The sequence below is a fragment of the Cajanus cajan genome, chromosome 4, assembly GCF_000230855.2.
Source record: "Cajanus cajan strain Asha chromosome 4, NIPB_CcT2T_4, whole genome shotgun sequence".
NCBI classification, from domain to species: Eukaryota; Viridiplantae; Streptophyta; class Magnoliopsida; order Fabales; family Fabaceae; genus Cajanus; species Cajanus cajan.
In genome coordinates this window covers 33,869,503-33,880,583 of record NC_138520.1, presented here as the reverse complement: position 1 = coordinate 33,880,583, position 11,081 = coordinate 33,869,503, and the positions used below count along the sequence as shown (strand labels likewise).

General features: G+C 39.2%; 1 protein-coding gene across 1 annotated transcript; it reads right to left on the bottom strand.

Moving 5' to 3' along the window:
* Positions 1 to 379: 379 nt before the first annotated feature.
* Positions 380 to 4,416, bottom strand: LOC145956781 (uncharacterized). Its single transcript, XM_083072465.1, has 2 exons — positions 4,167 to 4,416; positions 380 to 2,741 (listed from the first exon to the last, which is right to left on the bottom strand). The coding sequence occupies exon 2, from the start codon at positions 2,688 to 2,690 to the stop codon at positions 1,449 to 1,451; it is 1,242 nt and encodes a 413-aa protein (XP_082928591.1). The 5' UTR covers positions 2,691 to 2,741; positions 4,167 to 4,416; the 3' UTR covers positions 380 to 1,448.
* Between the last annotated feature and the right edge of the window lie 6,665 nt (positions 4,417 to 11,081).

The window sequence follows — 11,081 nt, the reverse complement described above, 5'->3', positions numbered from 1 at the left end:
CAGGCGGCACCAATACTGGTGGATTGGCCAAGCACTGTTTGACTTTGTTGAAAGCTTGTTGACAATCCTCACCCCAAGTTCTTGAATGATTCTTGCGCAACAGCTTGAATATTGGCTTGCACGTGTCAGTCAATTGTGCGATGAACCTTGCAACATAGTTCACCCTGCCAAGGAATCCTCTTATCTCTTTCTCAGTTTTAGGAGGAGGCATTTCCATTATTGCCTTTACTTTATCGGGGTCCACTTCTATGCCTTTTTCACTGACGATGAACCCGAGAAGCTTACCCGACCGGACTCCGAAAGTACACTTAGCAGGATTTAGCTTAAGCTGATATTTGCGAAGCCGGTTGAATAATTTTCTCAAATATCGGATATGGTTCATTTCGTCTTTTGACTTTGCGATCATGTCATCCACGTAGACCTCAATTTCTTTGTGGATCATATCGTGGAATAATGTCACCATCGCTCGTTGGTAGGTGGCACCCGCATTCTTGAGTCCAAAAGGCATTACCCTGTAGCAAAACGTGCCCCAAGGTGTAATGAAGGAAGTCTTCTCGCGGTCTTCCATGTTCATCTTGATTTGGTTATACCCCGAGTATCCATCCATAAAGGAATAGAGTGTGTTTGTGGCTGTGTGGTCCACGAGTGTATCAATATGTGGCAAGGGAAAATCGTCCTTTGGACTGGCACGATTTAGATCCCTGTAGTCAACACACACTCTAACCTTTCCATTCTTTTTGATAACTGGCACAATGTTAGCCAGCCATTCGGGATATTGGGATACGACCAAGAATCCCGCGTCTAATTGTTTTTCCACCTCCTCCTTGATCTTTAAAGACCATTCGGGCTTGATTCGTCGAAGCTTTTGCTTAACGGGTCGATACCCTTCTTTCAATGGCAACTTGTGCTCGACGATTTTGGAGTCCAAACCGGGCATATCACGGTATGACCACGCAAATACATCTTTGTATTCCCTTAATAATTGGACCAATTGTGCTTTTATTTCATCACTGATATGGGTCCCAATGTTGACCTCTTGCAACTCTTGACCCTGCCCCAAATTTACAGTCTCCAATTCTTCTTGATACGGTTGGAGTAGACGAGCTTCTTGGTCTAGCAGTCTTTGCAGATCCGGAGAGATGGTCTCCTCATCACTGTCCGACCCAACCCATTCATCCTCAGCTTTCGGATCCCGATTGGAGCGAACAATCACAGACATAATTATTTATTGGTTCTGTTTTAGGTTTAGAATTTATTAATGTTAATGAGAGAGAGAGAAAAGAACAAAATGAGAGAGTAATGTGTGAAAAATGCCTTTTATTGATATGTGTAAAAATGTACAAGACCCTTATTTACATAAAAGGGTTCTCATGATCTCGGGTACTGATCATGAGTCCCTAAAAGAAAAGAAAAACATGGAGGGGTCCTATCGTGGCTTGCCCTTCTCTCTACTCCTGCTTGGGCAAAGGATTCTTGCTCACGTCGGGCGCTGTCGAATCAAAGGTGACCCACCCAGCATCAATAAGGTCTTGGACCTTATGTTTGAGAGCTCTGCAGTTCTCCGTTGTATGTCCTGGTCCTCCCGAGTGGTATAAGCATGTATCTTGAGGTTTGTACCACTCGGGGTAGGGTGGGTCCATTTTCCTTGGTGGAACATAAGCTAGAAGTTTGGCTTCTACTAGCTTCGGCAGGAGGTCGCTATATGTGGTCGGAAGTTTATCAAGCTTCCTCACAGGGGTAGACTGCGATCTTCCTGACTTCGAAGTGGAAGAAGACGAAGAGATGGTTATGGCATTGACTCCTCCTTCTTTCTTCTTCCCGAAGGTCTTCTTAGCTTCGTATGATTGGGAAGGCTTAGCTAACTTCCCACTTTTGAGCCCTTGTTCCACCCTTTCTCCAATGGTGATGATGTCCGAGAAGAGTGTTGTCGTGTTCCCTATCATTTTGTCGTAATAGGGACCGGTCAACGAGTTGATGAATAAGGACACCGTCTCCTTATCTGACAGCGGGGGCTCTATCTGTGCCGCCAACTCCCTCCATCGTTGGGCGTACGCCTTGAAGGATTCATCATTTGTTTTGCTCAAGGCTTGAAGATCGGACCTATCGGGTGTTAGGTCGATGTTGTATTTATAGCGCTTGAGAAAGGCGTCGGCCAACTGTCTCCATGTATGTACTAGATTTCCATCTAGTTGCATATACCAGTTGAGCGCGGTATCAGCTAAGCTCTCTTGGAAACAATGAATCAAGAGCTTTTCATTTGTGGCATATGCGGCCATCTTGCGACAGTACATGGTGAGATGACTTTTAGGGCAAGTCGATCCCACGTACTTTGGAAAATCTGGCACCTTGAATTTGGGAGGGAATTGAATGTCCCTCACCAAGCACATGTCGGCGGCGTCCTTGATATCAAAATCATGCCCCTCCATAGCCCTTAGCCGATCCTCGAGGGCATGGAATTGTTCCTTTGAAACCTCGGGCTCTTTTATTATAATTCCAGCCCCAAGAGGTACAGCGTTTGGAGGATCTTTTTCATACTCTTCCTCCTCTCCCTCATGATGGGACCCATGGTCACCGTGGTGTGATCCATGGACGTTGTGATGACGCATGAGTTCCATCATTTGCGCCATTTGCTCCTTAAGCTGTGAAAGCTCGGTTGTGAGCTTCTTGTTTTGCTCCTCCAGAGCTTCCATCTTCTTGATCTTCTGCGCACGTGTGAGGACAGAGAGATGACCAGCCACTTTCTAAAATGAATGTTTTTAAGCTAATTAGTTTATTCATGGTATGAATACACCCTTGAAGTGAGCTTGATAACCCTCCATCTTTAAGGCGCTGCCTTTTTAAGATGAAGGTTTATCACCCTCCTTAGCCTATGACCTCTCCATAACGGAGAATCTCAATAGTCATGGGTCTCTTTTGCTCACATCGAGAGGGTATTGGTGATCCTAAAATGAATGACTGATGAGGATGCATGAGATCTTATTAACAATGATGTACATGCTCCTTGCTTTTATTATATTCTCACACATGGTTTTTTCTCTCATGTCATGATATTTTCCATGCATGGGGATTATTCTTTAGACCTTATCATGAGGTTTATTAATGCACAAACAATGTCACATAAACCTATACACAAACAATTCACTCATCCACGAACAGTCACGAGCGAATCACGAGGTAGGGGTATCCTGCAGAAAAGTGCATATTCAAGGTGGTTCTAACTGTTCTCACCGGTCTGAGGCCCCCAAGGTGCCCCCATTATAGGGACCCAATTCCTCTCGTCGTAAGCCGATGGAAAGTTCCAACGCACTGTCGGACTTGAGTTCATGGTTATCACCTTGAGTGATGTTTTTCCGACAACGGTCTCATAGGCTCCTATAAACCCATCAACCGGCCGTACTAACATCCACTCCCTATGGATTATCACTCATGCCCCCGGGTATAGAGGGAACTGTTGTGTGCAAAGGTTTGTGTACAGTTTGTATTTCAAACAATTGCGGAAATTAAACAAACAACAGTTATTAAAGCCATATAATAAATCATATTATCATACAAGTGAGGGGTAGTGAAGTAATTTTAGACTATTATTTTGAAAATAATCCATCACTAAATGGGACTGACTCTCAAGGCGTCCCCAGTGAAGTCGCCATCTGTCGCCACCGGCCCAAACGGGCCTCGGCGGTCGCGAAGACGGTCGAGCTCTCTTTTTATTTTTTGTTTGAAAATGTATTGGATTGTTAGAACGACTTGTTCTCAAACTGAGACCTCGTCGATCTTATCCAATTTATTATTGAAAGAGTCTCACCAATCCAATTTAATCCCAAGCGGGACCTTCCATGGATTAGTGGTTTTTGTAAAAAGGGAGGGTTCGTGGAGTCGCCACCAATGTTTTACTCAAAACATTGGAAAAAGAAGTTAAGGCAATCGATTTCAAAAATCGACTTCGGCCATTATAACCAGAGTCGGGTAAGGGAGTCGGTTACGCGTGAGGAAGGTGTTAGCACCCCACAGCGCCCCTAACGGGTTCCCTATGACGGATTATTTTACAAATAATAGCACAAAATTACTAAATTACCCCTTTTATTTATGAACGATTATTATCTTAAATATCTACATGATGCTTAAATTAAACACACAGAAAGCAGTAAAAGGAGGGAATTAAAGAAAACCTCTTGGAGCGTGCTTTTATAAATCTCAATAAATGCTAGGAGGCTTTGCGGCGCTCCTTCCCTCTACAAGCTCGCTCGACACTCTCCTCGAAGAAAATTTTTGACTAAGGGAATCAAAAAGATTTCCCCTTCGGTTAAATCCGAGACTCAAGCAAAGCGCTCAGAACTCGAGGATTTAACCGGTCCTGACTCCCAGAGAGGTTCCTAAGGCAGAGCACTGCTCAAAAACCCCAGAACACTCAATAAGAGAGTCAAGAAATGGTTGAAAAGTGTGTATTGACGTCAAATGACGCCATATTTATAGGAAATAGGAGCAATACGGGCGCTGGGGTCAATACGGCCCGTATTGAGAATTTGTTCTTCAATACGGCCGTATTGAACTCAATACGGCCGTATTGAAGTTCACAAATCTTCAATACGGCCGTATTGAGTCCAGTACGGCCGTATTGAAGTTCAAAACTTCAATACAGGCCGTACTGGTCCCCAAGCAGCCCGTATTGGTCCCAATTCCTCCTATTTTCTATTTTTAGCTATCCTAAGACCTCTTAGACCTATAGAGAACCCTCCTTGGGCCTTCTGGAAGTCCTTCTGGCTGATCCTTCTTCAGTCTTCGAGAGTCTTCAAGCTTTATTTCCGACCCGGACAATTTTAGGGGTCTACACCCAAATAATTGATTATTACCCAAATAATCGATTATTCCAGAGACTTCTAGAATTCCTCTTCTCCTAGATAATCGATTTTCTTCCAAATAATCGATTATTCTCCTAGGCTCACTTACAATAATCGATTAAATTTTACAATAATCGATTATTCCAGAGAAGTTTTGCTCCTCTTATTTCTAACCTTTTAACCCATTCCTAATCTATTTCAACTCTTAAACTTTCTCTTTTATGCATCATATATCAATGTTTTACACATACATCAATCAACTTTCAATCAAGCAATCAAACTCAAGTAGACATTCACAATCAATTCAAACAAGACTCATTGATAATTCCTAGTTTAATTCTCAATTGATTAAATCTTTCTCTTGGTAGAGGTTTTGTAAATATATCAGCTAATTGTTTACTAGTTTCAACAAACTCTACAACACAATCATTTTTCTGAACATGATCTCTTAAAAAATGATGCCTTAATTCTATATGTTTTGTCCTAGAGTGCAAAATTGGATTTTTGGTTAGATTTATAGCACTTGTTGATGGAATCATGCCTAGGAAGGCAAGAGGTGACATATTGAAGGAGCCAAGAGGAGTTGGCTAGACATGAAGGTTTGGGCCAGTCAGGGCCCAATGGGCCTGATGGGCCTGGGAAGGCCCAAGTTGAACTTTTCATGGGCCATATTTTGTTATAGCTATTTTCATATGTTTTGTATACATCATGTTAGTATAGGTATCATATATTTTGGTCTTGTATTTTGGACCACATAGAGTAGCATTTTAGGTTTTAGGCTTGTTGGGCCTAGTTTTGGGCTGGCCTTTGGGCTTTTGGTACCCAATATTGGGCTCATTTTCATTCTTGTAATTTTTCCTTTCCATTGTATTTGTTTGACCATTGTATTTAGGTCATTAGATTAGGAAAATACAAGGAATACTAAAGTAGGCTAATTAGGTTAAATTAGGTTTAATTTGGAAGCCATTTAAGTTACATTTGAGTCACATGTTTTGCACCTTTGGTGGCTGAACATGTGACCTCAAATTAACCCTAAATGACACTCCAAATTACACTTAGATGCACCTTAGGTACCTGAATTTTCGGAGTAGCACATGGGAGCCAAAATTTGAATTCAAATTTCAAATTTGAATTCAAATTTTGGGCGCCACATGTCACCTTTTGATTTAGGCGCCCAAAGTGTGCAAAACCATGCTTACTTAAGTGTTTCATTCACCATTTGTATTCACTTTGAATATTCGGAAATTTGAGAGCCATTGAGCCAAGTTTCTCCCTCAAAGTCACCGAAATTCCAAGAGAGAAAGTCTTAGAGAGTGCCTTCAAAATACCCTAGGAAAACCTATTTTCCTTCTCTTTGAAGTGTGCAATCCCTTGAGGCTTGAGCTTGGATGCTTCCTTCTATGGATTAGGAATCCTAATCCGCAGGTTCTACATCTTCTAGAGGTGTTCTACATTCGGTTTATCTCCATTGAAGTTGATCCGAGCATAAGGAGAGCTAAGGAGAAGAACATTCATCATCTTCTAGAGGTGTTCTTCATCACGGTTTCTAATCTCCTTTGAAGAAGATCCTAGCATTGGTGGATTCAAGGAGGAGGCCTTACTTCACTTCTCCTAGTCTTCTCCATCACTTGTATTATCACATCTCAAAGGAATTTTGTTCAAATCAGTTCCATAATCTCTTAGTTGTTGTTTCATCCAGAGAATTTGTGCACAACAACTTCTGACAGCTATATACTCAGCCTCAGCTGTACTTAAAGCAACACAAGCTTGCTTTTAACTATGCCATGAGAGTAGTGCACTTCCAAGTAGGTGACAAGTACCACTTGTGCTTTTCCTATCAAGTCTGCACTCAGCATAGTCTGAATCCGAGTAACCTATCATACTTAGTGAGACTCCTTTTGGATACCATAAACCTACATTAGTTGTTCCTTTTAGATATTTAAGAATTCTCTTTACAGATTTCATGTGAGATTCTTTTGGATTTGCCTGAAATCTTGCACACAAGAGCACAACAAACATTATATCAGGCCTACTAGCTGTCAAATATAAAAGTGATCCAATGATACCTCTATATTTTGAGTTGTTAACAGCTATACCTTTCTCATCCAAGTCAAGATTGCATGTGTTTGATATTGGTGTTGCAGCCTCCTTACACCCTTCCATACCAAAATTCTTCCAAAGTTCATTGCAATACTTTCTTTGAGTTATAAAGATTCCATCACTCATTTGTTTGATTTGCAACCCCAAAAAGAATGTAAGCTCTCCCATCATTGACATTTCAAATTCACCTTACATGGTCTTAGCAAATTCTTGGCATAGAGAGACATTATTAGATCCAAAAACAATGTCATCCACATAGATTTGAACATACATTGTATCATTTTTAAACTTCTTCACAAACAATGTATTATCTACTTTCCCTCTTACATAGTCATCCTCAATCAAAAATTTGCTCAACCTGTCATACCATGATCTTGGAGCTTGTTTCAAGCCATAGAGTGCCTTTTTAAGTTTGTACACATGATTAGGATACTTAAAATCAACAAAACCTAGTGGTTGCTCCACATACACTTCTTCTTGTATTAAACCATTAAGAAAAGAACTTTTCACATCCATTTGATAAAGCTTGAAATTCATTATTGAAGCATAAGCAAGAAGTAATCTAATGGCTTCTATTCTTGCTACAGGGGCAAAAATCTCATCATAATCAATTCCCTCTTCTTGATTATACCCCTTAGCCACTAACCTTGCCTTATTTCTTATAATGATTCTAGATTCATCAAGCTTATTTCTAAAAATCCACTTGGTTCCTATAATTGGATAATCATTTGGTAATGGCACTAAATCCCATACTTCATTTCTTTCAAATTGATTTAGTTCCTCTTGCATAGCCATTAACCAATGTTGATCTTGTAGTGATTCATCTTTTGTCTTAGGTTCAACTTGTGAAACAAAAGTCATAGTATTACAAATATTCTTGATGGATCTTCTAGTTGACACTCCTTTACTAATATTTCCAATTATATTTTCCAATGATAAGTCCTTAGAAGTTTTCCATTCCTTAGGCAATTGTTCACTTATCTTTTCAGTGGTTTCATTCATTTCACTTTCTTTAGGCTTTTCATTTGGTTCACTTTCTAATGGTGGTTGATCAAGCAAATCAGTCAAGTCCTTTATTTCAGTTTGCTTTGTCTCTTGTTTGTTAGTCTCATCAAACACAACATGAACTGATTCTTCAACAATTAGAGTTCTCTTGTTATATACTCTATAGACTTTGCTATTTGTAGAATATCCTAAGAAGATTGCCTCATCAGCTTTTGCATCAAATTTTCCAAGTTGCTCTATGCCATTGTTCAGCACAAAACACTTACACCCAAATACTCTAAAGTAAGAGATATAATTGGCTTCCTCCCATTATAAATCTCATAGGGTGTTTTCTTTAGAATAGGCCTAATTAGAACCTTGTTTAACACATGACAAGCTGTATTAATAGCATCAGCCCAAAAATATTTTGGTAATTTGGTCTCATTCAACATAGTCCTAGCTAATTTCTCAAGAAACCTATTTTTCCTTTCAACAACCCCATTTTGTTGAGGTGTCCTAGGTGCTGAAAAATTATGATTAATACCATGCTCCTCACAGAATTTTTGGGACAAAATATTTTAGAATTCACCTCCATGGTCACTTCTAATTGAGGTGATATTTGTGTTCTTTTCATTTTGAACAAGCTTGGCAAATTTCTTAAAAGCATTAAAAGCTTAACTTTTATTTGCAAGAAACATAACCCAAGTGAATATGGAATAGTCATCTACAATAACTAACCCATAGTAGTTCCCACCTAGACTCATGGTTCTTGAAGGACCAAACAAATCCATATGAATTAATTGTAAAGGTCAAGTAGTTGAAATCTGATTTTTGCTTTTAAAGCTAGCCTACACTTGCTTGCCCTTTTGACAAGCATCACATAGTTTGTCCTTACTAAACTTGAGTTTAGGTAATCCTATCACTAACTCTTTTCTACTAAGTTTGTTTAAGTGATTCATGTGAATATGTGCAGCTCTTCTATGCCAAAGCCAAATATTGTCTTCTTTGGTTATTAAACACTTGTTGTTGGAAATTGCTATTGAGTGTTCTAAATCTAGCATGTATATGTTGTCAATTCTTTTTCCAATGAATCTAATTTCTTTTGTCAATTTATCACAGATCAAGCAACAAGTGTTATCAAATTCAATTTTAAAACCTTTGTCACTAAGTTGACTTATGCTAAGCAAGTTATGTTTCAGCCTTTCAACAAGCAATACATTCTCAATCAATGTTAAGGAGGAAGAGTTACCCATGTTTCCATGACCAAGAATTCTCCCTTTGTTGTTGTCACCATAAGTAACAAACCTTTCATTCTTTAATTTCAGACTTGAGAATTTTGAAGGATCTCCAGTGATATGCCTTGAGCAGCCACTATCAAGATACCATAATAAGCTTTTGGCTCTCAAGCATTCTATTGTGTCTTGATCAGCTCCAGCCATCAAACATAAATTGTTCTCTTCAAATTCAGATTCATCACTTGTTGTGCTTGAGTCATTGTCTTCCCAAGCAATGTAGGCTCTTTTTCCTTTGACATTTTTCTTCACTTTTTTTTCCTCTTTTTGCTTATTTAAGAGGTTTGGACATTCAGCTTTTATGTGTCCTAGTTTTCCACACTCAAAATAATTGTAAGAGGATGTACTTGCTTCCTCTTTCTTATTGGCCTTCTTGTTGCAATTGTAGGGGGAATTCCTCTTCTTTCTTAGGAATTTTTTGAACTTCTTCACCAGCAACTTGAAGTTCTTTGTTTCAGAATTTTCGAAGCTTGATTCTTCACACACTTCTTTGCCTTTGACTGATTTCAAGGCTCTTAGTGACACTCCTTTGCCCTTTTTGTCTTGTTGTTCATTTTCCTCAAATATATGCAGCTTTTACTCATGCTCTCTTAGCTTTCCAAAGAGAGTAGCAAGGGTCAATAAAGGAAAGTCCTTTGATTCTTCTATGGCAGTAACCTTTGCTTGCCATGATCTATCCAAGCATTGCAACACTTTCAAATTTAATTCTTCTTCTTCAAATTTCCTGCAAGATCAACAAGGTGATTTATCAAGTGTGTAAACCTCTTTTGAAAATTAGAAATTGATTCACCATTATTCATTCTCAACAATTCATATTCTCTTATAAGAGTGTGCATTCTAGATCTCTTTACATCACATTTTCCTTCATGAGTGACTTGCAAAGTGTCCCACATTTCTTTAGCGAATTTGCATTGAGAAATTCTAAAAAACTCATCAATAGACAATACAGATGTAATGATGCTTTTTGCTCTATAGTCATATTGGGCTATTTTTCTCTCATCATCACTCCACTCACTCCAATGTTTTTCTCTCTTCCCATCATCATCTTTGGTCATAGGGATATAGGGTCCATTTTCAATTACATCCCACACAGCAATGTCAATTGCTTCAATGAAAATTCTCGTCCTAATTTTCCAATAGACATAGTTTTCACCATTGAAAACAGGAGGTCTATGAATAGACACACCCTTACCATAAGGTAGGCTGTTGTTGGCCATTTTTGAAATCTTGAATAACACTCAACAACCTTGCTCTAGATACCAATTGTTAGAAAAGAATGGCTCAATCCAAGAGGAGGGGTGAATTGGATTCTATGACACTTTAAAAATTTTCAGAGTTCTTAGGATCTTTATTTCAATTCAAACTTTTCTAATATGAATTTTCAAAGAAGTTCCTTAAAAGACTTACTAATGAAAATGAGTCCTATATGCTTTCTTGATTAATCTTTGATAAATTTCAAAGTTAAGAACTGTAGACCCCTAAAATTGTCCGGGTCGGAAATAAAGCTTGAAGACTCTCGAAGACTGAAGGAAGATCAGCCAGAAGGACTCCTGGAAGGCCCTAGGAGGGTTCTCTGTAGGTCTAGAGGTCTTAGAATAGCTTAAAATAAGGAAGTGGAGGGAATGAAGCCCAATACGGCCGTACTAAACTTAATACGGCCGTATTGAAGCTTCAATATGGCCGCAGTGAACTCAATACGGCGTATTGAAGTTTCTGAAACTTCAATACGGCCGTACTGAAATCAATACGGCCGTATTGAAGCTTCAATACAGCCGCAGTGAACTCAATACGGCCGTATTGAAATTTCTGAGCTTCAATACGGCCATATTGAACTCAATACGGCCGTATTGAAGTTCAAAAATTTCAATAC